The 27548-nt window shown below is 43.7% G+C and overlaps 1 protein-coding gene across 5 annotated transcripts in view; it reads left to right on the plus strand.

Annotated features, from left to right (window-relative positions):
- The first annotated feature begins 3474 nt into the window (after positions 1 to 3474).
- Positions 3475 to 27548, plus strand: part of L3MBTL3 (L3MBTL histone methyl-lysine binding protein 3) — a 170515-nt gene continuing 146441 nt past the window's right edge. For 2 of the 5 annotated variants that reach the window (XM_090038931.1, XM_090038959.1), the window contains exons 1-2: positions 3475 to 3617; positions 14718 to 14829. In XM_090038931.1, coding sequence (XP_089895057.1) covers positions 14728 to 14829 — 102 coding nt within the window. In that variant the 5' untranslated portion in view covers positions 3475 to 3617; positions 14718 to 14727. Of the gene's footprint in view, positions 3618 to 5222; positions 5742 to 5990; positions 6090 to 14717; positions 14830 to 27548 lie in introns of those variants that run through there. The other 3 variants (XM_090038950.1, XM_090038968.1, XM_090038941.1) reach the window with 3 other exon arrangements.

Consider the following 27548-nt stretch of genomic DNA (forward strand, 5'->3'; position numbering starts at 1 on the left):
GTTGCATGTATATAAGTTCATACATAGACTCCTGAGGAAAATAATTGGTATCTGCATGCAATATGAACACAAACAGCTATTCAAATACCGTAAAAAAATATTCACAGGGAAACCAAATTTAGCTATTCTAAATACTGTCATTAAGAATACTGCCAAAATCACACTTAATGCCATGCTTACATTTGGGAAATAAGTGTTCAGAACTGTATTCCAAGTACAGATGGGATGTATGGGCTGTACAAGATGGTAATCAAACAAACACATATAAAAAGAACACGTAAATAAAGGTAAAATATTTTTACTAGCTACGTATTCTCAAGCCCTTATTTCATTAATTTAAGTTTGTTGAGTTGCCCAAATACATTTTGGGAGAAAAGATGGAACTGAGAAACTGTATTTATCTCCCATAGTCATTTTCCTTGATCAGATAGCTATCTATTAGAAACTACTGGTCCATGTGCTTTCTGTGATGCAATGCTTAGGACCAGGTTTAAATACTTGGTTTCAATTCTGTTGAAATTTTAATTCTATTGAAATCTTAAAAATTCCATCCTTTGGATTTTTTTCAACTTTTAAAAATTGGGGTTTCCTCTTTTAGTTTTTTGGTATGGATGCACTTTCATAACTTTTACTTAGTTAAATAGGACCTAGGTTTTGTGGATGTACTTTCACGACTTCTACTGACTTAAACTGGAGCTACATAAGCATTTGAAGTAGAATTTGGCCCTGAATGTAGTTCTTTCTCATAACAAAAATAATAATAATTGTCGTGATCATCATCATGTATATAGCTCCCTGATTACTAATGCTAATATTTTTTGGAAATATTTAAGGGTGAACCAACACATGTTTTAAAACCAGTCTAATTATATTTTGTACTAGCACTGGGTGGATGGGAGTGGATTACAATGTACCAAGAATTCTTAAATATTTTACCGATTTTTTCTGTTTTCGATCTTTGGAAGAAAAGAAACAGAATATTTCAAACATAAATAAAATGTGTACCTCATTGTATGTAGTCTTTACACAGCTTACTGAAAATTCAGCATTATATTCCGACATGCAAGCAAAGCCAGTAGTATAGAGAAATAAAGGACTGAGAAAAAGCTTAAATGCTGATTTAGATATTATAGGCAGATCTGTGTTAGGAGAATGAGATCTTCTGTAGAACTAAGCTAACGTAATGATACTAGAGAAAAATGTAGTTTTTAGCTATACTTCAGTGACAGTGGGAGATGATTTCAGAACACCCAGACCCAGAAATTTCAACTCATGGGTGTCCAGTATTTGTGGACATTTTATATTTCTAAATTTCCTCTATTTATACTTCAGTGTCTGAAAGTAAGAATATTTTCTCCTCGACTGCTTTTTAGTTCAGCTCTCTAATACACTTGTTATTCTTTCTATATAATGATTATAGTAAGGCTAATATCGTTTTCTGTAATTAAGAATGAAAGAACTACCATTTACTGGGTCAGACCATAGGTTTATCTTCCCTAGTATCCTGTGTCACACAGTGGCAGAGTGGATGCTGAATTATTCTTCATTTAATGCACATTTACTGAAAGAACCTGCTGCCTGTAGAACATATTTCAGCCGAACAGCTTTAAGAAATGTTAACCAAGACCACATGTTTTTATGTGATACATGTAGGCCCCATCCTGCAAACACTTGAAATCAATTAAATTACTCAAGGTAGTAAAGTTAAACACATGCCTAAGTGTATGCAAGATGGACCCTTTCCAAGGCACTTAAGCAGGTGCATGTTTTAAAACATGTGAATAGTCCCAAACGGTGGGTGTTCCTCAATAAATATCCTGCTGAATGGGAATCAAAATTGTCAGATCCCCCTCTCTCAGCCGAGACCCATCTTCCTATGGATGCGTATAGTGCCAAATGCAATTGAATCCTGTGCCTGGGCCACTGGAATACTTATTACAGACACTGGGTACTGTAACCAAGGGGTTTATGTGCCTGCTCCTTAAACAACCGTCCTTGACCTTTGTGTCAGAGTTTCCTTGTTAATGTATGTATGTCTGTATCTCAGGCATGTAGAATATTTATTCATGTTCATAATGAATTATAGTCATTTGGTTCTGATGCTGTAATTGTTCTCTATGTGAAAATACAAAGAAAATGAAAATATTGAGGGTGAATCAACAACAGGGCCAGATAAAAAAAATACTGGGTGCAAATTCTGATGGATTATATATGGGTGTATACGAGCAAAATATAAAATCTTGAACTGAAAATATTGAAAGTTGAAATTTGGGCATATTACTTCAGCCTTAATGGGACACAGTCAACTTAAAAAGTCATTCTGGTGTAAAAAAAAATTCTATTTATTGTTAAGACTTTCGACTGAGATTTTTTTCCCTCCTTTTTCAATGGGTTTACATTCCAGGTTTCCGAGCTCTTAGTGTACAATCCGTTTCATTATCTTCTACAGAAGTGTTTTTCAACCTTTCATCTCCTCACACAGGCCTGGGATGTGGGGCCCATGAGGAGTGAGCACTTGTACTTCCTCAAACACTGTGACACCCTCACAAGGATCTCATAGCAGCCCACGGTGCTATGGCACCCTGGTTGAGGATCACTGCTCTGTAAGTAGGCCGTATGCAACCCCCCAGAGCAAACCGCGTCTTCAAGGTGGGACTTCACATGGGTGCAGGACCTGCAGATGTCAGTGAAAGAATAGGAAACTTCATGTCAGCTTTTTTTTCTTTTTTTGGATGGGGGAAGGGTTTGTACATGGAGGAAAGGAGAAAAACATAATAGTAAAAGATAAGACACTGTAATTGTGAAGCCGTGAAAATTGGCAAGGGTGGCAGGTGCAATCATACTCAAAGCCGCTTTTAATTCATAAGCCGACTAGATCTCAACTGAAACATCTCCATGAGGAAACTTGGTGTTGCCTGAACAGCATTTTCCACACAATACCAACCCAGGAGGCCCTGCACTGGAGTCAGTCTCTTATCCAGGGGTGAAGCCTAACTGGCGGGCACAAAGGTCTACTTGCGCAGAGCAGTTTGCAAAATCAGCACTTTCATTATTGCCATGTACCTGGACCCTCTCTTCCCTAACGCTACCAGATTTTTTGGGAGGAGTGGGGGTGGGGAGGAGGGACCTATTGTCTAGAAAATCTTTCTCCACTCTTGAAGAATGCGACTGATTAGTTAGGATCAGCCCAGGGCCCCCCTTCAGAAAGAAAAGTAATGTTGCAAAAAGCAAAAAACCCAAACAAAAGAAAAGGGGCTAAAAATAGGAGGAGGCTGCTGCATATTTCTCCTTATTATTCTCCCAACGTTGGCTTGAAATCAGGGGAGAGGATGCATGTAAGATGTAGCTGTTTGCGGCTGTATTTTTGGTAACAGGGATGATTGCTGCTGCTGCTGCCGCCGCTGCTGCTGCTTCCCAGCGGCTCCGGCGCAGCGGCAGCTCGAGCGAGGGGAGGAAGAATGAGACACCCCGGCGGCGGCGGCGGCGGCGGCGGCGGCAGCTTCCCCTTTCCCCAGCCCTGACTCCACGGGCGCATGCTCACTTGTGCCCGCAGCCCTGGACCATATTTGTCGGGACTACTCGAGAGCCGGAGAAAAAGAGAGAGAAATTTGGGGGGGGTAAGGCGCGGCGGGCCCTGCCCTCCCTGGGGAGCCGCGGGGGGCCGGGGCCGGGGCGGGCTGGGACCCCCCCCGGCCCCCAGCGGGGCGCGGATGAAAGTTGAGAGAGAGCGAGCGCGCGAGGGGGGAAAGGGAGACGCGCCCCCTGTCCCCGCCGAGCCGGGGGGCGCCTCTCCCCCGCCACCGCCGGCCGCGAGGAGGCAGCGCGAGGCGGGGGGAAAGTCGGCTCCCAAGTGGGTGCGGAGCGCGGGGGGCCCCTCGCCCCGCTCCCAAGTGCGGGAGTGGGAAAGAGGAACAAAAGAAAAGAGAGAGGTGCCTGGCGCTGCTGCCTGGCTCCCACCCTCCCCGAGCGCGGGGATGCGGGGGCATTTCTGCTCCCTTATTTTCCCCCCCGTGTTGGGGCCGGGGGTGGGGACACATTGTGCAGGCTTGCCCCGCCGAGCACCACTTGGCTGCGGCGGGTGACACTTGCGGCACCCGGGGGAGCGGGCGGGGGGTGCGCGTTTGGGGAGGGGGCGGCGGCCCGCCCCCCCTCCCCCCCAGCCGGCTCTTTGTTCCCCGGGCGGGCGAGAAGCGGGGTTGGGGGCAGGGGTGTGAAGAGCCCCCCCCGCACCCCGGCCGCGGAGGGAGGCGGCGGGTGCCGGGATAGCCCGGCTGCGTGTGCGGGGCGCGCGTCCCCTCGGGCGGGGAGGCCTGGGCCGGCGGCCGGGCCGGGAGAGGCGGGGGGAGGGCGAGAGTTTTGCCGGCGGGGCGAGACGGCGGGGAGGGCTATTTAAAATAGTCGCGGCTCCCCCATTTCCGCCATTTTGGGGAAACTTTGCACACACGCACGCACACATATACACACGCGCGCGCACACGCGCGGCCCGGTTTGCTGCTTGCTTTTCCTCTGCGGGCTGTGCGGGCGCTGGGCGTGCGTGTGCGCGGGTGTGTGTGCGTGTGCAGCGGCGGGCACCCAAATGCGCGCTCGGGGGCCGCGCCCGCCCGCTGCGTGCGTGTCGCTCCCGGCCCCGCTGCGGTCGGGCCGGGGCGCGGGGACCGCGCGGGGCGGAGGTTATTGGTATTTATTCTTTTGCAGGAAGGGAGGGGAGAGGCGCCACTTTTCCCCCCCTTTTTCTTTCTTTCTTTCTTTCTTTTTTCCCCCAACAAGTTGCGTCGCTCCGGCTTTGCCCTGCAGGGGAACAACCTCCCCCCCCCCCCACCGGCCCTCCCCAGTCGCGGCGCTTCCTGCAGCCGGTGCAGCGCAGGGCGGGATCCGTCCCCAGCCGCCCGCGCGCGCGCGCACACGCGCACAGATCTGCACACACGCGCACGGACACGCGTATGCACACGCACACACACAAACGCGCGCGCACCGACACATGCATGCACACACGCGCGAGCGTACACACATGCACACCTATGCACACATACGCATGTCCATATACACGCACGCACGCACATGTCCATATACCTATACACGCGCGCACACTTGTTGTGGGGGGCGCCGATGCGGGGCAGGGGGCGCGGGCTGCACGCGGCAGCGTGAGAGAAAAGTTGCGGCGCGGAAGCCCCCGGCCCGGGCGCGGCGCGGCTCCCCCCGCAGCCCCGTGCAGGGGGGGAGGGGGGTGTTCTTGCAGCCGGGGCCGCGGTAAACAACAAGCGGAGCCCGCGCCTCCTTGTGCAACTTCCTCCGCAGCGCGGCCGGGCCGGGCCGGGCCGGGCCGGGAGCTCCCCCGAGCGCTTCCCGCTGGGGGCCTGCAGTGCGAGCGGCTTTTGTCTCCCGCGGGTCGGCCGGGTCCGCACCCGCCGCTCCGGAAAGTTTCAAGTGCAGCAGCAAAAAATAATACTAATAATTGCAAAGCTCGGGCGCCAAAGCTGGCCGCGGGGGGACCCCTGGCGGCGGGTCGGTCCCCAGCCCCCCGCCGAGCCGGGAGTCCCCGGAGGAGCGGGGCCGTGCCCCGCGGGTCGCCCTGCAAAGCAGCGCGTTTGCAGTGCCCTGAGGCGCGGGGTGTCGGCGCTTCCTGCAAATCAGGGCCCTGAAGGTACCTGGCAGCCAGGAAGGCCCCGGTTCTTTCATCCCTTCGGAGGCTCGGCTGTTTTGGGTGGTGATTCGGGCCCGTTAGCAGCAGGTCGGACTAGGAAGTGAGTTTGATTCCTCCATTTGTCTCGTGCAGGGCAGTCCCGGTTTTGCCTTTCCCTCGGGCACCCTGGCCGCTTTGAGGGTCGTTCAGTCCTCAGTGCATAGCGGGGTTTATAAGGCAGCAACCAGTGCTTTAAGTGGGCAAGATTTTGAATCCACTTTTTGTTACAAACCTTGATTTTTCCCTCCCACCCCAATTTAATCTGGAAAAGCAGTAAAAGCATTTCTAAAGCAACTTTGAATGCAGTTGAGACCGATTCCTTAACACAGGAAAATGATCTGATTCCCAGAAGCTTGGCTGACTAGGTTAATATTAACTTCCACCCAAGAGAAAAGAGAGATGGAAGTCAGTAAGTCATCTTGTTTAAACCCTGACAGCTCGGGGTTATTGGCATTCTTGGCAGTGTATCTTCAACTGTGTTTGTACAGTCTGTTTTTTTTTTTAATGACTGGAGCAAGTGACTTGTTGATAGAACTGTCATGTCTTTGGGCTGGCTGTTTTACTTGTTATGAATTTTGGCTTAAACTTAATTTGCTTGCTTGTGGCATGTCACACCCATTAAGTCAAGGAACTCTTTTATCCAGAAGTGTGTTTTTAAAGGTCTCGAGACCTTTTCTCTGTATAAAAAGTGACTGCATGCTGAACATCTACTTTCCTCTGACTTGCTGAGTTTAATTGAAAATCACCTGTTGTGTGTGCAGAGAGCAGGAGGTTTGCTGGTTGAGAGGATGACTTTCTTTTGTGGGTTAATCCATTTGCCCGTCTCTACCATTCCTAATTAAGACAGAGGAGTGGTGTGCGGAGGGAAGATGGGCTCTGAGGATCAATGACTATATAATACAGTGATTTTGAAGACAGGAGTGATTGAACCTGTGAAGTAACTGTCTGAACACTTCAAAAGCTGGGGCTGCTGAAAACTATGTGGCAGAAGGAAAAGTTTATAAATTCAGTAATCAAGTCACTGTTAAGATCCAAGAGCTCGGGATTCATAATTAACCACTCAGTGGTAGATATGAAATGGTCACAGTGGGCAAAAGAGGAAAAGGAGTGATTAATCTGTTAGGGGGAATGGCCAGATGATTGTTTAGTGGAATTATCTATGGGGTGTTCATGTGTCCTAAGCATGAAGTTTTCATATAAGTAAGATAAAGTACAGTATCAGAACTTCAAAAACCACACTCCAGAGAGTTCAGTTTCATAGTTTCATAGTTTTCAGGGGCTGGAAGGGACCTTACAGATCATTGGGTCCAGCCTCCCTGCACTTGGGCAGGAAAGACAGCTGGGGTTAGATGACCCCAGCAAGGTGGGCATTGAGAGGCTTTTTTTTTGAAGATTGCTAGGGTGGGTGACCGTACCACCTCTGGGAGGGAACAAATAGAAATAGGCAGAAGTTTACTATAAAACTTGGCCATTTGGTGCAAAGAATTACGAAAAACTAATGAACAGGATTTAAAGCTATTTTACTTGGAGCTATGATTTGATCAGATTAAATTTCCCCTCAGGCAGGGCTTTGTAGACAATAACAGCACATGCCAGGTCAAGTAGTGCAAATGAAATATTTTGTGGTTGGGGCACAAGGTCTCAGTAAATAAAATAAGGGCCATCAGTGATAGACTTACATTGGTAGGATAACTTTGTACTGGGTAAGCCTTGTTACTATGGTGCTGTACTTATACTTTAAAAAAGTGTAGGAGACTAGTGTAGGCTGCATGACCACCTGCACGTTCTAGACTGTATTCACATACACCAGCTATGTGCCTGTGTACCCTGAGTGGGGTCCTCTGTTCTTTACCAGCTCTACAAACACATGTAAATAACTGATTTCTAACATTCTTGTTAGAAGATTTTCTAGCAGCAATGCAGCAGTTCAAGTGTAGGTGTACTAGCAAAAGCATCATACCCCTTTACTAGGCCTGGTGTGGATGTACCTCTACCAGAAAAAATTGGCTTTATTTTTTCTGACAGCCTGAGACCATCTGTGGGGAAAGAGTTTAAGAGAATATGCTGAGAAATAGGTACATATATATGGAGGTGCCCCTAGAGAATACAGCAAAGAGGAAAGAAGAAATATCTAAAATAAAATGAACAGAAAAAGAGCGGAAGAAATAGTATTTAAAAGTGTATCAACCTGAAATGTAGTCAGTTTAACGAGTTAACATTTTCTTATTTTTTCTTTGCCCTTTAGTCCCTTTGCTAGTGTTGATGGTTTAACCATCATAAATTCCTTTTTTTTAAATGGCTAATCTCCTTTGTTGCTCTACTAAAAAGCTTCATAAAAAGGGAAAAATAACAAAACTAAATGATTACAAAGTACTGTCAAATATGCAAACTGCAAGAAAGAAGTATTTTTTATTCTCTTCTGAATGCAGTAATTTACCATGGTGTTTGCAGCAATTTTAATTTAACAAGAGGTCTGATTTTTTCCTCCCTCCCAAGTTGACGGTGTTCCTTTAAGTCACAAAAAAAATGAAAGAAAATTCTTGAAGAGTGGGAAATATGAAATACATTCCAGTTTGTTGTAGTTTTACATTAGTCAGCACACAGGACAGCTGGGTCAAGTTCCGCTGTGCATTGGCTGGCCAGGAAAAGGCAAGGATACAATTCAGTATCGGGAGGAGGACTACAATGGAGAGAGGTCCCTCTTGATAGTGGGAATGTAGATGCTATTGCATGTGGCTTTGAGAACCTCATAGTGCAGATTTTTTAACTTTCCTCAGGATAGTGTATTATCTCCTGTCACTCTGACTTTGGGAACAGCAAGCTTTGACAACTGTCACTGTTATTTCAATGATGCCTGTCCCTTGAAATAAATAACATCCTTTGTCTATAGTCAACATTGCTGAGTATCCATGATGCCTTGGGTCCACTTGCTGGTTTAAAATCACATATACAACTTCCTTGTAAATTGCATGGGGTAATAGCTTAAATTATCAAAACTCAAGTAGATGCTAGGTACAGTTTTTAAATGTGGACTTTGAAGCACTCGCTGGCGTTCTCCATTTATTATTGCTTTCTGACACATTTCGAACATAACCCTACAATGCTTGTAGGTTTAACTGACACATTCCTTCATATTTCTTTGCTTGAAATATTTAAATGGAGAATTTCCCAAATAATGGAGCTCTAATTTCTAATTCTATCATTCCTATTAAGTAACTGTTCTGTGAGTGTGCATTTCTTATTGTCTCAGTTGGTAAAGATGAATGTTTTTTTAAAGAAAGCAAACAGTCTTATTTCAGATACTTGTGTATTTTAATAATATATTAAATAGGTATAAAATAGAAAGTTTATATAAAAAGGTTTAAGATGTAAAGCACTGCTTCAAACAGATTCTGCGATTCTTAATGGATATAACGTTTTTAGATGGCAAACTGAGATAGATACAGTAATTTCTCTAAGGCTAGAAACAGACATCATTCAATGTCGCATTTGCGCATCCATAAACATTTTTATGGCAGCATAAGTGGTAAGCAAATAGAAGTCCCTACCCTTTGTTGCACCATATCAGAAGCAAATTAGTGATGCAACAAAAGGTAGTAATAAATTGTGCCGCTTTATTACAGCCAACACCTATTAACTCTGTGGTGGGAGAGTGTGGGCAGCCTGACCTGCCTGCAGTCTCTGGCTTGCCTCAGGCAGTTGCCCCAGAGCACCTGCTTGGCTTTCTTCATTTACAGAGAGGCAGACTGTGGTATCTTGGGGCACCTCTCTGTAGGTGGGGAAGTCAGTGTTCCCCACTTATGAAGACCACTGGTGTGGTCTAGGTCAATGGTTCTCAACCTTTTCTGTACTAGGACCCATTTGTAAACATGGATGGCTAGTTCCAGCCCAGTAAATAGTTTAAGTAGGAAACAGCCCCCTGGCCCTGCCGAAGCCCCTCACTCCCAACCTGCTACCCTTTTCCCCCAACTCCCAGTGGGTGGATGTGTGGGGAATGGGGGGGCCTCAAGCATCCCTTTGCAAACTGGAACTCTGCCAGCCTGTGAGGGAGTAGCCATGGTTTCCCACGGTTTTCTCCTTTAAAGGAGAATCCATTTTTAAAGTTTATTGATCCATTTTTTAAGTTTGTTTGTGACCTTGTCGTATAGCCTGGCAACCCACTTTTGGGTTGCAACCCATGGGTTGAATAATGGTGTTGTAAGTAATCAGGGAAAGCCCAACTTACCCTGCTTACCCAGATGAGTCCCTGTAGATCCCAGAGGCAGGTCTGTGGATAAGTGGAGAAAGCCTGACTTTCCCCACTTATCCAGGTGGGTCTCTAGAGAGTCTGGGATGGGTCTGGGTAAGGAGGGAAAACTAGACTTTCCCTCCTTACCCAAACCCAGCTCTGGGAACTCCAGGAACCTGTCTGGGTAAGCGGGTAAAGCTGGGCTGGCACTCTTGGGGATTTTCTGGGGTTTGCAGGATCAGGCCCCCAAAACCCCAGGAGAATGTATTGTCCTTTGTCCCACACAGTCAGTAGGCAAGACAAGGGGCAATTTGTTTTGCCCAGTGAAAGGAATCAACTGTGCCATGACATGTTGTGGCACAGCTGATCTGCTTCATTTGGCAAGGTCTATTTCTAGCCTAAGACCTATGAGCACACACTACTCAAGTAGAAGAGGGGTGGGTTCCCATTGACTTAATAGATTTCAGGGCCGGAAGGGACCTATTAGATCATTGAGTCTGACCCCCTGCCCTGGGCAGGAAAGTGTGCTGGGGTCAGATGATCTGTCACTTCAATAAACTTTGGCTCAGGCTTTTAAAACTGGCATACTTAGCTCTTGATTCTGTGTCCTAACTTTTACATCACCCTGCTTTGGGCTTAAGTTGGATGCAGTACTGCAGCCAAAGTTTACCTAATCTTTGATTTCTTCGATAAAGTAATGGATAGGATTTGCAAAAGGAGTGTTGCATTATTCCAATAAAACAAATCACAGCTTTGAATGAGAAAATGAAAATGAAAATTAGATAAAGCTCACCATAGCCTTCAATATGCTATGTTTTAGGCGCAATATGTGATTTTATTCTTTGTTTTTCTTTTATTCATTCCTGTCATAATTTCTTTAATTGTCTGTTTCTTTTTCCTTTTACCATTTTGGGTAGAAGAAATAGTTTAGTCTTTTACCATTTTGGGTAGAGGAAATAGTTTAGACCTGCCAGTCTCAGATGTTTCATCCTCAGTGGGCATTTATATACATTAATTTGTCTGCGCCAAAGTGCCGGAGATCCAGCGCATTGGAGGAGACTTGATTAATCAAGTCTGCTCTGCATGTGAGCTTATGTGCCCTGCGCTGTGTCTCTGAATCATATGCATTTGTATAAATGGAGAAATGCATGTCAGTGCTGAGAAAATGGTGGCGGTGCACTTTTGAACTAAAATACTTTTAATGTGTCTTAGTTCAAAAGTACGCTGCTGCCATTTTCTCAGCGCTTCCATGCATTTCACCATTTATACATATGCATGCACCACAGCACCGGTGCTGCAGCACAAGCATGTGTACAAATACTGTTTATGTTCAGCCTCCAGAAATCTAGAGGCAGATATTTTGTGAAATGCAGCCATCTCTGGGAAATCTAATACTGGTTTCCTGGTGTTCTTTCACCATGCAAAGAGGACAGCCGTGAAGTCTGAAAGGAGAACCAGTGGGTAAAAGTACAAATTGTACCTATGAGGTTAGGTTCATTGTTTTTAAAAGAAGGAAAAACAATAATGAATGTTGGTTTTCACCCTGAACCTTATGTTTTGGTCCCTCCATTTTTTACTCTTGCCAAACTGCCAAGTCTACAAAATGTATTCATTATTGCTTTAGGCAGCAGTGGACTGATAGCGGTAATCAAATTAAAATGTATGTGGCTTGTTTGAGGAGAACAAACATTACCCTATAGACTTAAATGGTCAATATTCTCTTTACTTTTTTCTCTTTAAATACATGTCAAGGATAAGTAGATTTAGGTTTTAGGTTTCCTTCTTCCCTAATTCATTCTCTTCAAATGACACTGTTACAGAGTGTTTTCAGTGCTGAGAGTACAACAAGTGGACTCTAAGGACACTGCTGTAACCACTGTCACCCTCTCACCTGAGGTGCTGTCTCTCTGGAGGAAACAAGCCGCTGCAATCTTTATGGCCTCTTTCCATTGTCATTTTTTCAGTGGGAGCAATTGGAACAACTTGCACTATAACAAATAAACCTATAGATTGGATTACCGCAATGTGCTTTAAGCAAAGGGATATTTTATGATTACTTGAAAGTTCAGCTCAGAGAGAAGCTTAGCTAAGGCATTCATGTAGAAGGCGAGGACATTAGCTTTCATCTTGTTTCCAGATACAATCCAAGTTAGTTAGGCATTTATGGGTTTTGGTCATGTTTTTCTGAGAGACTTCCTGTTCCTTTATGGTTGTCACATTTTAGATCCACTGAGTCTGTCTTGAATGATAAATCTGCATGTTGGAGATGGGATTCTTAGTGGGGCTTAGCCTTGGATTTCACTTTTTTCTTTAGGCAAACAACTCATATTTGTTGACCTTCAGATGAGGGATGTTGAAGGTGAGGGGGTCAAAGGACAGTCCCTGAAGGTCTGGGAATTTTTAGTTTATATTGAGATGGTGTTTGTTTACTGGTACTTAGAAAATAATTATATATGCACCTAGGGCATGTTTTTTACACCTTTTTATGTGGAATAATTGAAGTTAAGAAAAGCTTCTTAAAAATCATCCGTTTCATCTTGCCAATTCAGTTGTTCAAAAACGATGTAAGGTTTTGTCAAAAGGTCCTCTTTGGGGCCCCTTTCTCATCTTTGAGCCCCATCTATCACATGGGTCTGATGAACGCACATGTTTTCTTCATGATACTGATTCATAGATTTCATAGATCTCATAGACATTCGGGCTGGAAGGGACCTCAGAATATCATTGGGTCCATCCACCTGCCCCAGGTGCAGGAAGTCAGCTACGGTCAAACGATCCCAGCAAGATAATTCCTCACTGAGGTCCTGATTATGCCCACAGTCTCTTGCTGGTGGTGTGTTTTCAGTGAGACTGTTAATAAAGCAGTGCTTCCTAACAATTTCCAGCCCGAGGCACACTTACATTAATAAAATTTTTCCGCGGCACACCTGTTAAAGCATTCCCCATCCTCATACCTATTGTAGCTCATCGTAGCTCATTGTCACGGCAAAATTTTGCAGCACACCTGTTCATTTCTGACGGCACACTTTTGTGCTGCGGCACATTGGTTGAGAAACACTGTAATAAAGTAAGAGGGTAAAGGTGGCAGAATCAAATTCTAACAGCATTTTTGTTAGAAAATTGGAGGGAAACGTAGAAATGAAAAGGCTACAATTACAGTTGGGGACATAGAAGTGGAGACTTTAAATATCATAATGTCCAGTTCTAAGGGAAAGACAGATGTAAAATTTTGACCTAATTCAGTTGCTCAGACTGATTTTACAAATTAAAAAGCCCAAACTGAAATGAAATAGTTTTCCTATAGCAGAACTAGTTTAGTGTCTTGAAACATTGTTCTCTCGCAATTTTTTACTTAGAAACTTTCAGCAGAGCTGAATTAATTTCTGTTGTGTTCACACCTCTCTTCCATCTGCTTTCTGTTACTGGTGTAGTGAATAAATTTGCTTAGACTAACATTTATGGAAACATTAGATTTTTTAGGTGAATATTTGCAGGAAGTGGGTTTTGAACCTTTAAGCCAAGGTAACTCTACAAGTAGTTTTCAAACAGTTGGGGAATGGAAACAGTACCTTATGACCTACATGCTCAAATACAAAACTGACTAATATTTTGATGCTCAAATATTGATCATTTTAACAAACCGTTTGCAAACATTCTGTAGGAAGAGTGTAGGTGAAATAGTGTCAAAAGGCAGGAAGTGAATTCTAGAGACTCTCAAAATGTTTATTTACCTCAAAAATATTTTATACAAATATGAGTATTAAATACACTTGAGGAAAAAATAAGTTGCTAATGGAATTGTTTGTAAACTAAAGGATAAGCTAACATGTCTGCTACAAATTATTAATTTTGCTGTTGTGCAGAGCACAGAAGTACTTTAATTGACTTTGTTTTCATGTGAAACAGACAAAATCAAGCACAGGCCCATACTGCTAATATTCTTAGGTTTGCAAGAGGAGGAAAAGTTAACAGCCTTTCTTGACAAATGGCTGCTAGCATTTTTTGCAGTTGAATGTAACTGATGACCCTTTTGTGATTGTAAGGGCAGTGGATTACAATGAGGGAACAGTGACAAGTGGTGTATAACTGTTATTGCTTGTGTTACTGATTTGAGAGAAACTCCTCCAGCAGGAAAGGGCATTGAAATCCATTATTTATAAAGGTAAACAGATCTTTTGTCTTCTGGCTCCACTACAGTGAAGTAAAAAGAGCTCTAGTAAAATTAAGTCCAGTAAGACAGGAATCCACTCTGTACGAGCAAAGTATATAATTGAAATAAATATATTTGTATAAAATATTTTGTGAATCTTCACATCCATAAATACTTGATTTTTTTTCCCTGAGTCATCCAGCAAAACTATGCCAATTTCAAGCAAGAGGTTTAATTTGGAGTTGGATAAGGAACCTGCCTAAACATATTACTAGATATTAAGAACAAGCTAGTTCTCTTAATCAGTTCTTAACATACTTATTAAAGACTGTGTTTGTGTTTTGCTTTCCCAAAAAATGATACTTTTTCCCGTGAGAGCTTATTTACAATTCAAATTTTCTGATAACCCTCCAGTTCAGTTCAATAAGGAATGGTGGATAGACTTCTGGTATTACTTTTAAAAGGATTCCAAATTTTCTCCTTGTGTTTCATGATGTTAACTCATGTTTAAAGCACATTGGAAAAGCAGGGTTTGGGCAATGCGGGTGTGAGTGCAGGGCAGTTTGATATTAATTATGAAGAGTATGCTTGAAAAAATGTCCGTGAATTTGAACATCAAATTGTTGTTAGCATTTTCATATTTCCAATTTATTTTCCAGTGCATGCATCATGAATGAATCTGCCTCAAGTGGAAGTGGCCAAGAATTTGATGTATTTAGTGTTATGGACTGGAAGGATGGCATAGGTACTTTGCCAGGAAGTGATCTGAAGGTAAGATAAGAAATTTATATTTTGAATAAATGTAATAAAATGTTATTTTGATAAGTGCAGAGGGAAAAGGGAATACATGTAACTCACTGGTCCGTATGTGTAGTAGAGGTTTCTGTGCTTCATCTGTGGAAGATATGAGTCCTTACAACTGTGAATTACAAGTCTGGTTCTTCAGGTTAAGGAAAAAGAACATGCTTTTAGCTATGAAAGGTCTTGATTCCATTATAATGTTTACCGACATGGCAGCTACCATATACACATACAGAATTAGCACTAATACATTTTAAATCAAAGATCAAATCAGAAGCTTAGACTGAACAGTGTGCTCAGTGTGATATTGTCAATTTTCAGTCTTTTCAGTTTAAGTAACAAAAAGGTAATGCTGTAACTTGTCATTTTTGTGGTCATATAGTATCTTTTTTTGAATTGTTTTTCCGTGTCTAATTGTGTGAAAGACCTGCATAAAAGTTGGGTGGGTGGTTAGTAACTAGCAGTGGGCGTGTCTACATGTGCAGATGACTGCACAGTCATTTAGTACTTGTTTAAGCAAGAATACCAAATATCCCTCTATCATAATAAACTAACTCTACTTTGAAAGGAAATAATACACAAGTGTTACTCATATTTTTTAAATGTTCCAACGCTTAGGGCTATTCGTTTTATACACACTGGGCACGTCTACATGAGATGTTACATCGCTACAGCGATGCCATGAAGGTGGGCACAAGCCATGATGCTGCTAAAACTAGCCAAGTGGCATCATAACTGCAGTAATGCCAGTTACTGTGCAGTCATTTAGTACTTTAGTGCTTAAGCAAGTACTGAATGACTGCGTGGTTCCGACACTGCTTGGCTATCTTTAGCAGTTGTTGGACAGTAGCAATGAGCTACTGTGCAGTAGCTCGTTGCTACTGCGCAGTAGTGTTGGCATCATGGTTCATGCCTGATGACACTACATTGCCATAGTAATGAGCTATGGTGACATGCCCAGTGTGTATAAAGCGTATAGTCCTGAAGGTTGGAACATTTAAAAAGTCTGAGTAGGATTTGTATATTATTTCCTTTCAAAGTAGAAGCCACTGTTATAGTTTATTATGATCATTGGGATATTTACTATTTAAATATTTTTGAAAATAAAAATATTTGTCAAAGATCACCTATATATTTATGAATTTTTTTTCTGTCAAAACTGTTATTTAAGCTTTTGGGACTGCTTGTTGAATGACTTCAGTTGTGTTAACCAAAGATATGCTATCTGAGGCCATCATTTACATAGTTTTTACTGGTAAAAGTAGAGTTTTGCACATACAATATTTCTATTTTGTTGGGCATTGATAAGGTGTTTTAGAGTTCATTTGGGGTCTCAGGAAGCCATTCATTGATGTCCATGGGTTGAAGAACTTTATCTTTGGGTGCCTCATCAAGGTTGGGGTGTTCTGCTGTTGAAGTGAAGTGCTCTAAAAGCAGCCAGTAGGTAAATTCAGGATAAATAAGTTATAATGCAGAAGCCATTAGAGTGATGTTTTATAAGTCAGTGTTACAAACTGAGCTGATATATTCAGTTCCAGTCACCTTATCTCAAAAGATATAGAGCAGAAACAGAGAGAGAGGGAACAGCTGCTGGGCAACAATATATAGAGACATGGAAAACTTGCATATAAAGAGAGTAGTTCAGGAAAGCACTTAAATATTTCCTTATTCAGGTAAGCATTTGCTTAAATGTGTGCTTAAGTCCAATAATTGGTCTAAAGTATAAGCTTTTGAAGACTGTTATGTTTTCCTGAATGTAGGAGAGAGATAAATAATTGTCACAAGAAAGATTTATTAAAATAAATAACAGAGAAGGTAGATCATGCCATTCTATCCACATTGTCTTGTAGTACAAGAACAAATGGATATTTAGTAAAACTGAAAGACAGCAAATGTGACACACAGTACATTTTCACACAATGCACAGTTAGCCTATGGAACTCATTGTTTACTGAAGCCGAGAGTAGCATTGAAAGAAAGACTGTATGTGTATGCCTGACAAAAACATTTAGAGTTGTTAGAGTAAAAGTTTAAAAAACAAAAAGGTTTTGAAAAGATTATAAACGCTCACTTTCAGGCTGTAAGCCAGCTTCTAAATAAAGATGGTTAAGAACGTAAACTATCCCTGATAATCTTTAATGCACGTTTGGAAAGGATCATTACAAAATGTAAATAGCCTGCCCCAATGTTTTGCACTTGATGATTTGGGTAGACAGAAATAATGGTACAAAAGATGATTGTAGGCTTTAAGAACGCTTTAAGTAGAATGTGTTTAGGATAAATGAAGATAAAACCAAATATGGGTTTAAAAACTGATAGAAGATATTGGGCAAGCTTACCTATCCAACACTAAACAAAGATATCACTAGTTTATAGCATTGGTTGCCAGTAGTTGTTTCATGAGAGAGAAAATGAACTCTTGCTCAGTTGACAAAGACCAAACTTCAGATTTATGAAACGGTTATAAAACCTGTTTTATAAGCCTGCGATCTGAATATGTACTAAAGGAAGAAAGACAGCTAAATACTTTTGAAAATGAAGTACAGAGACATTGTTGGGCTTGAAGAATGATGGGTGGAGCTGAATGAAGATCTAATAAAAAAGTATTTGAAGAACTAAGATACAGTATATGTAGTGAAATTCTATAAACTTAACTAGTAATGGCATGAGATTAGGATGCTAGAAGACAGACCAGATAGGCATGTCTTGGTCAGTCACTGACCTTGTGGTTAACCAAGGAACAGATGGAGAGGCAACAGCAAGATTTAAGAGCTCTTAAGAATTACAACAGTGGGGAAAATATGCCCAGAACAGAAAGTGATCGAGCAAATGATATAAGGAGTTCTGAGTTACTCTGGAAAGCAAGTTCTGCATCCTTTACTATCAGATTAATACTGCACTAATTGAGAAACTTCTATAGTATCTATTTTCCCTTTATGTGTACCGTCTTAGAAGAATATAGTTGTAGAGAAAGCTTACCTTTCTAATGAAAATAGAAAATCCAAATGGAAAAAAAAGATTTAAGACCTTCCATTCTTGACATGCTTCATATGACTGTTAATAAATGTGAAACTGGGAATTGAAAGGAATGTTATTTGGACACTTTTACTCAGCTTTGGTCTAAGAAGAGGGTTACTTATTAGGCAGTGTTTAATTGATGTAGTCTGAACTTACTGTATTTATTTGAATCCAAGATGAGATCCCCGCCCCCTTCAACATAGGGAAATAAAAAGCCTCATCTTGCATTCAAGTACCAACCTGGGGAAGGCAGCAGCTGCAGCTCTGGCCCCAAGTCTGGGGCTTGGGCTGGAAATGGACCTGGAGCTGTGTTTGGCCGCTGCCGGAGCTGGGTTGAGGGTTGTAGCTAGCACTGCTGCTGCTTTTTGGCTGGGGCTAGGGTGGCTCAAGGTGGCTTGTGTAGTGGGGGAAGGCTGGGCAGTGTAGGGGAGACTGTGAAGGGAGCATGGTATGGGGGAGGGGAGGAGTGTGTGTGGGAGTATGGGAGAAATTGCGTGGTGTAAGGCATGAGGGAGTGTTGGGGAGATCACACAGTGTCAGGGAGTTGCTATCGCTTTGGCTTTGGGTTTGGGTTTGGCTTCAGCTTTGGCTGTGGCACTAGCTTGGGCGCTGCAGCTACAGCATCCTGGCCAAGCCCAGGCCTGGGGCAGGCACTGGAGATCTAGTTGTAGGGTAGGGGGTGGGGGGAGAGGTGGAAGGGAGGCAGACACCAGGAGGTGGGAAGTGGTGAGGGGTAGGCGGGGGGACAAGGGATTGGGATTAGGCTGCTTGCCTCCCCTTTACTTGTCCTCTGCCACTGCTTTCCCCACTGCTGCAGTGGGTGGGACTAATTTAATATGACTCTCCAATAATTAGATCCTTTACACGGAACATTTATACTTTAAAATTTATAATTTTCCATGTAAACAGCCTAATTACTGGGGGGGGGTCTTCTAAAATTTGGGGTGGGGGTTTTCTTAAAGTTGAAGTTATCTTCGATTTGGGTAAATATATAAAAATGTCCTTGCCCTGTTACAGTTTATAACACACAGCAGTTATTTAGAGTACATTTCCATTTCTTCATAAAGTGTTTTATTTGTTTTGTTCCAGTAGGATATTAACCACTAATAGATATTATCATAGAAAGAAGAAAAATGTTATGTCATTTTTCATTTTGAAAAGTACACACAAACCTAGAGTTATATTCTTTAGATTACTAATAGACTAAGGCACTACTGTAATAAATAATAAACAATAGTCAAAGTATTCACAGCAAATGGGTTTTTTTGAATTTAGCCCTTTTTCTGTTAGCTTTTTTGTGGGTGTGAACAGATGGTATCTTTCACAAATTCAGAATTATTCAGATGTTTTGTTTTGAGTGCATTTCAAGTGATGGATTACTCATAAAATGTCCGAGCGCTGTTTTGAAAATTGAGTGTTGAACCTTATCTATTTTAGCTTTGGTTTTCATCATCTAGGTCACATCACATTTGTTTGTCTACCCTGAGATGATTCAGTTTATATTATTTTTTTATTATTTTAAAAGAAATCTCTTCCTTACTCTTTTTTTTTCTTTTTACTGTATCCATAACTTGCTTCATCAGTAGATGTTCAGGCAAGAGTAGCTGACACAAATGTGTTTTCTAGGAGGAGAATGCAGATTGTCACATAAATAACTGTATTTACATGAATACAAGCTTCTCTGTGAACAAAAATGTTGATTTGTTTGTTCATGATAATATAAGAAAAAAGTGTTTGGAGTATACAATCAAATTAAAATGTGATTTAGAATTTCTGAAATGTTTGCCAAATACCTTTTCTTAATTTTTGCCTGCTGCTCATTATGAATATTTTCTTGTGGCACACAATGTAATATAGAGATTTCTGAAACTACCAACAGGAATATCATTTTGTTAATATGTAGTTAAAACATTGTCTTTTGATTAAAATAAGGGGCGGGAGTCAGGTGTTATGGCTTCTGTTTTCAGTTGTGCCACTGCCTTCTTTTCTGTGTGTCAATTTCTACATCTGTAAAAGAGCAAGAGTGCAGTTTTTAATCAAGTTTAATTTTTTGAGACGTTTAATCTAAGTTTATTAAACTCTTGAGATATTTGGATGGAAAATACTATGGATTTAGTATGGTCTAAGGGTTACACTGTGGAATGTTAAGCAGTGTTAATGTTACAATATACTGTGAGCATTGTCACGTTAAGGGTTAATACTGTTTCTTGCCTGCACAGCTTTGACTTGCTACTAGAGGGCTGTTGAGTAGGGGTGTGGCTAGGATCCAGGACCCCTAGGCTCTTTTCCTGCTCTGGGTGTCATAGTAGACTGAAAGCTGTTCATCCTGGGATACTGGAAGACTGCAGATTGCTCATTTTATCTCTTTGGAGCAGAAGTTACCATAACTCAAACTAGGTAACATGGCCCAGAGTTAACGCTTGCCTGAAGTGGCCTAACTTTGAGACACTCAGAGGGTACTTAGAATAAGTTAATTAGCTTTAACCTGCAGATGCTTGCATTTTAAGAACCTTTAGTATGGTGTATCTGTAATGTATAACTTCACTGTAAGTGTAATCTGTGACTTCACTCTGATACATTTACAGGCTTTAGCACTCCTCCATGTGGTAGAAAAAGTAGTGTGCACATCTGAAACACTTCTCTGCTTTCTACTTGCTCTGCAAGGTCAAAGAGCTGATAACTTCTGAAGAGAAGAGCATGTGTAAATGTGAAGTACCCTGCTTTTTTTAAATCACTTCATCCTGAATGCTTGCAGAAACACCATCACATCAAGATTTAAGTGTTTTCATTACATTTGAAAGCTGTAATAATTTAAAATTGCTTCCAAATGCAGTGACTGAAAATTTATTGAGTACTTTAAGTTTGTTGGTTAATTGGTGCTTTCGAAGTGAACAGGAATATACCACATCAGGATTGTTCAACACTGAAGCCCCTGGGGGCCAGATGCCCTGAGGAATTCACCAGTGGAAGCTGCATGCTGTGTCAGCTCCACCAGATGAGGCACAGGCCACCAGACTACGCACTGCACAGATACTCTTCCCACCCCCTCGCTGTACCACATGCCCACACAGACACCTCCTGCACTGCTGCACCAGGCAACCCCCACTACTCCACTTAGTGCTTCCCCATTGCTATACTCTGTGCCCAGACAAGTGCTGTCTCCCTCCCATCATTGCATTTCTCCCCCTTCCTCCTTCCCCATTGCTGCACTGCACAGGCACAATTCCCCACTGTCTCACCCCCTGGAGCAGGGGCAAGAAGCAGCAGCTAGAGGAAGGAGGGGGAACTATGGAGAGCAGTGGCTAGGCAAGAGCCCAGGGGACACAACTTAAGCCCATAGGCTACCAGTTAAACAGCACTGTGCTACATGAATACAATTTGAGGTTGCTATATACAGTTTACTTAAACTGTAAAAAAAATGGTATAAGTAAACAGGGTGGCTAAAAAATGCTGAAATTAAACAAGGCTGGGCAGTTAGTGCTTTAAAACAAACATGACTATGAGTGTGGTTGGGTAAAGTAGTGTGTTTTGGGATATTTCTAGCCAAGTTGCAAATGAAATAGCTTTCAGTGTGGGTATGTACAGCCAAAGTGTGGCCTGTTTTCATGGGGGACCCCCCACTTTTAATCAACACAGGAGCCATTTCTTACCATTGCACAGCCAGGTTGGTGTCATCTGCATATTTGCAAAGTGTCCACTCAGTCACATCCTCCAAGGCATTAATGAAGTTACTAAATGATACTTGACCCAGGATAGACCCCAGGGAAGCCCGCTCAATACTTCCTTCCAGTTAGACATTGAGCCATTGATGACTGCTCTTTGATCACAACAATCTAATCAGTTATATACCCGTCTTATAGTACTTCAGGCTAGACTGAATTTTCTTAGCTTACTAATAACAATAGATCAGGTTTGTGTAGTAAGTAGAACTCTTCCTACCTCGTTTCCTATAGACATCAGAACACACATAGAAAACAAGGCAGAGGGCTGCAGGTTTTGTGGTTAATGCAGGTGAATCCCACACAGGAAAGTTAAGACTTACCCCTGCTTCTACCACAGTCTTCCTATGCAATGTTGAACAAGTCAATTGAATGAACTTTTGGCAGATGGCCACTGGTTTTGTGTTCCTCATTTTCTGGATCCCAACTTGAGAGACATATCATTGAGTATACAGAAATGTTGAGCATTTGCCATTCCTAACTCCAGCCAAGAGGAACTTTCGATGCCCAGTGCTTCAGGCATTCATGTAGTCCATTCTGGATAAATGAGACCAGACTCGGAGATCAGGGGGGCAAGTTCTAGTTTTTGCTCTGCCACTGACTTACTATGTGGCTTTAGGCAAATAACTTTGTCTCCAGTTTCCCCATAGTAAAATGGAGATATTAATGCTGGCTGAGCTTTCAGCAAAGGTAAATGTATTAATGACTGTGAATCCTCTACATTGGGGTTAACAAACCATGCTCCTTGGGCCAGATCCAGCCCAGGAAGAGGTTGGATCTGGCCGGGGGCAGCAGAAGATTTTGTGGCAAGGAACTGTGGTGAGCCACCACAGCACTGTCTTTAGCATCCCTCCCTGGTGCTGTCTGCCTGCACCTGTCCTCACTGTAGAAGGGCTCAATATCTGCAGTGAAGGAAGTGCTGGCAGCTTTGAGCTTTCTTCGGAAGGATGGAGATTTGCAGCCTGCAATAGGGAACCAGGTCCCAAGCTGTAGCTTGGGGCAGCAATATGTTGTTTCCTGTTTCTGTATATGTTATGGTGGTTATTGAGCACTACAGGAAAGAAACAGTAAGGAACTATGTCTAGGTGACAGTGGGAGAAGGGTGAGTATTAACTAGTGGAAGGTAAGCCCAAGTAGGACTGAGGTAATGAAGATGAGATGGGAGGAAGGTAATATGAGTGTCTTTGAGGGAATGTATGGGCATGCATCTGATGTTAAAAAACAAAGCTTGTAACCTTGGGGTGATCCTATGCTTTTAGCTTCTGTTGGATAGTTACATTGCCACAATAATTCTCTCAAGTTTTTATCAGCTGTGTCTGGTTAGGTGGCTGCAGCCCTCCCTTTTGAATGTATGGTGTTATCCAAGTCTTTGTGACCTCGGCATTAATCTTTTTCAGCACACATGGGACATATTAAAATCATTCAGCTACTGAAACTAGTGCAAAAAGAAATAATTTGTTAATTGAGATGGCATCTCTAAGAAAAGAATGCCAGCTGTAAGGGGATCTAGATTGGCTGTTGTTGGTCTCTTAGTGTTGGCTCTAACTTATAGAGTCCTAACCTGGGTTGGGCCTAGTTGAGGTTATCTCTCTGTCTCTTCTTTTCCTAATTGCCAGGGTGGTAGTCAGCTGGATTGTATGCTGAGGCTGGATTCTTCTATTCTAAAGGCAAGGAAGTGGTTAGAAGAATCTTCAGGGACCTTGGATAGCCATGAAGTGTTGTTTTAATGCTCCTTGAGTTACATTTATAAATTGTTGGAGTACCTAAAAAATTGTATAAGCATCCTTTTTTGTTGCTTAATAGAAATAAGTAAAAAAAACATGCATTGCAGGCTTCGGATTGTATAGATCAGGTAAAGCAGGGCCTGGTAATTGAAGGATGAATTAAAAAACACAGAGAGCTGCCTTGTTTTCTGTGCAGACTGGCCTTTGTACTAAACAAGGCTGGGGTCCTATGAAAAAATACTTTGTGATCACATTGCAATGATGATGTGACTGGTGATGCATGTGCACAAATAGACAGAATTAAAGTTGTATGGACAAATTCCGGTACATTTTTTTAATCTAAATTCCATTAAAAGAGTTATATGAGCATATATGTACATATGTAGGTGGGGGCTTGTGATGTGAGTAGATTGCTGTTTCATAGTAAAGGGGAGGGTAGCTACACTATGCTCCCAGCTGGGGCACTGTGTTAAGCATGTGGGTAATTCAACTACAATTAATTGTAATATTCATCTGGTTGAAATAAAGCATGAACCCTAAGTATAGTTTTCTGAGCCACATTCACAGTGTCTTAAGTGTCCCCCGAGCCACATGGCACAGGGGACACAACGGTGGGAGTCTACTACAAAGTCAAGAAATTGACCAGGAGTTTGCCCAGGAACTGGCTGAGGCTGTATGCTCCAGGACCATGGTTGTCATGGGTGACTTCAACTACGCAGACATCTCGTGGGAGGATCAATCAGTAAAATCCAAGCAGTCACAAAGCTTCCTATCACGTGGGGATGACCTCTACCTGACCCAAGAAGTCTATGGGCCAATGAGAGGTAAAGTGCTGCTTGACCTGGTACTGGCTACTGGGGGATGACCTAATCGGCAGCCTAGGGATTAATGGGAAGCTGGGTGACAGCAACCATGAGCTGATCACCTTCAACATCTGCCGTAAAGCTGGCAAGTCAGTCAGCAACATTGAAGTCCTTCACTTCAGGAAAGCTGACTTTGACAAGCTCAGGAGGCTTGTCAATGAGGCCCTAAGGGACCACAACCCCAGGGGGAGGGGAGAATAGGAAGAGTGGTTGCTCCTCAGGGAAGCGATCCTCAATGCACAAGCTAATTCTATTCCATCTCGGAGGAAAGGCAGCAAGAGGAAGGTAATCCCAACGAGGATCAAAGGGAGCAGGAGAGCACACAAGCCTCTGTGGCTCACCAAAAGAATCCGGGAATGTCTCCTTGCTAAAAAGGAGGCTTATACCCAGTGGAAAGAAGGGGTCATCACCAGGGAGGGCTATTCTGTAGTTGCTCGGGGATATAGGGGGGGCAGTTAGGAAGGCCAAGGCAGAGATGGAACTGGGACTAGCTTCCCAGATTAGGACAATAAGAAGTCTTTTTTTAACTACGTAGGGGGTAAAAAGAAGGTCCCGGGTAATGTGGGGCCCTTGCAGGACGACATGGGTAACTTGGTCGTCACATCAGACAGCAAAGCTAACATGTTTAATGATTTCTTTGCCTCCGTCTTCCTAAGTAGGGACCAGAACAGCCACCTCCCTGCTGGGCCCCCCTTGGGCCCCGGGGGAGGCACACCTGGACCACGGGTTAGTGAGGATTTAGTTAGGGAGCTTCTGGAGGGGTTGGACGTATTCAAGTCAGCTGGCCTGGATGATCTCCACCCTAGAGTTCTAAAGGAACTGGCCGGGGTTATTGCAAGTCCCCTGGCACAGCTTTACGAGCACTCGTGGTGCTCTGGTGAGGTACCGGAGGACTGGAAGAGGGCCAACGTGGTCCACATCTTCAAAAAAGGCAGGAAAGAGGACCCAGGAAACTATAGGCCAGTTAGTCTCACCTCGTTCCTAGGCAAGCTGTTCGAGAAAATTATGCTGGCACACATCCAGGAGGGGCCAGCAGGAGACTGCATGCTTAGGGGCAACCAACATGGGTTCACCAGTGGAAGGTCCTGTCAGACCAACCTGGTGGCCTTTTACGATCAGATCACCAGATCATTAGACGCAGGGGTAGCAGTGGATATAGTCTTCCTGGACTTCCGGAAGGCTTTTGACACTGTATCTCACCCTGTTCTCATTAAGAAACTGGGGGGCTGTGTTGTAGACACCCACACAGTCAAATGGGCCGCCAACTGGCTGGAGGGCCGCACCCAGAGGGTGGTAGTAGATGGGTCCTTCTCAACCTGGAAGGACGTGGGCAGCGGGTTCTGCAGGGCTCAGTCCTTGGGCCTGCACTGTTCAACATCTTCATCAGTGACTTGGACGAGGGGGTAAAAAGCACCCTGCTCAAATTTGCTGATGACACTAAGATGTGGGGGGACGTGGGCACATTGGAAGGATGCAACAGGGTACAATCAGACCTAGACAGTTACAAGGGTGGGCGGACAAGAATAGGATGGGTTTCAACACAGACAAGTGCAAGGTGATGCACCTGGGGAGGAACAACCGGCACCATACGTACAGGTTGGGGAACTCCCCTCCTATCAGCACGGAGGTGGAAAGGGATGTGGGGGTCATCATTGACTCCAAGATGAACATGGGCCGGCAGTGTGGAGAGGGAGTCAGGAAGGCCAACCGCACCTTGGCATGCATCCACAGATGCATCTCGAGCAGGTCCAAGGAGGTGATCCTCCCCCTCTATGCGGCACTGGTCAGGCCGCAGCTGGAGTATTGCGTCCAATTCTGCGCGCCGCACTTCAAGAGGGATGTCGACAGCATGGAGAGGGTCCAGAGGAGGGCCACTCGTATGATCAGGGGACAACAGGGCAGGCCCTATGAGGACAGGCTGTGGGACCTGAACCTGTTCAGCCTCCAAAAGAGAAGGCTGAGGTGGGATATTGTGGCCTGTTATAAACTAGTCAGGGGGGATCAGCAGGCATTGGGGAAGTCACTGTTTCCCCGAGCACCGCCAGGAGTTACCAGGAATAACGGTCACAAGCTGGCAGACGGTAGATTTAGGTTAGATATCAGGAGGCGCTACTTCACAGTCAGGGCGGCTAGGGTCTGGAACCAACTTCCAAGAGAAGTGGTACAGGCTCCTACCCTGGGGGTGTTTAAGAGGAGGTTAGATGAACATCTTGCTGGAGTCATTTGAACCCAGTATTCTTTCCTGCCATGGCAGGGGGTCGGACTAGATGATTTGCCTAGGTCCCTTCCGACCCTACAAATTATGAAACTATGAAAGAGGGCATAGCAGTCCCCCTGGCTCTCCAGGGATCTAGGAGACCTCCTTAGGCTAAAAAGAAAGGCCTACAAAGGATGGAGGGCAGGATTCACCTCCAAGGAGGAATATTCTGCACTGGTCCGGTCCTGCAGGGAGCAAACCGGGAAAGCCAAGGCTGCAACTGAATTCCAACTAGTTTCAAGTATCAGGGACAATAAAAAGTCCTTTTTCAGATATGTGGGGAGCCGGAGAAAAAGCAAGGGCAACATTAGACCCCTGCAAACCAGATGGAACAACTGATGCCCAGGAAAAAGCCAACCTATTAAATGGGTACTTTGCATTGGTCTTTCATCAGTCCCATGGCCCACTATGGGACAGGGAGGTCCAGGTGAGGGAGATTCCTTACCCTCCATCAATGCTGACTTTGTGAAGGAACACCTTGAGAGGTTGGATACCTTCAAAATAGCTGGCCCTAACAATCTACACCCAAGGGTACTCAAGGAGCTGGCGAGCGTCATAGCTCAGCCTCTGTCACGGATCTTTGAAACCTCCTGTCACTCTGGTGAAGTGCCTGAAGACTGGAAGAAGGCCAGTGTGGTGCCTATCTTCAAGGAGGGAGGAAAGTGGATCCAGCTAACTATAGGCCCATCAGCCTGACTTCTATCTTGGGGAAGGTCTTAGAAAAGTTTATTAAAGCAGCCATCTTTAATGGACTGGCCGACGCCAACATCCTGAGGGACAGCCAGCATGGGTTTGTTGCAGGTGGGTCTTGCTTGACCAATCTCATTTCCTTCTATGACCAGGTGACCTATCACCTGGGCAAAGGAGAAGAGATTGATGTCATATATCTTGACTTCAAAAAAGCCTTCGATCTGGTATCCCATGATCACCTCTTGGCGAAACTGGCCAATTGTGGCCTTGGGTCTACCACGATTCGCTGGCTGGAAAATTGGCTCTGTGGTTGGACTCAGAGGGGGTAATAGCTGGAAGTCAACCGTCATGGTGCCGTGTGACCAGTGGGGTCCCTCAAGACCCTGTCCTTGTACCCATATTGTTCAACTTCTTCATT

Source organism: Crocodylus siamensis, chromosome 1 (assembly GCF_052110815.1).
Source record: "Crocodylus siamensis isolate JL-2025a chromosome 1, ASM5211081v1, whole genome shotgun sequence".
NCBI lineage: Eukaryota > Metazoa > Chordata > Crocodylia > Crocodylidae > Crocodylus > Crocodylus siamensis.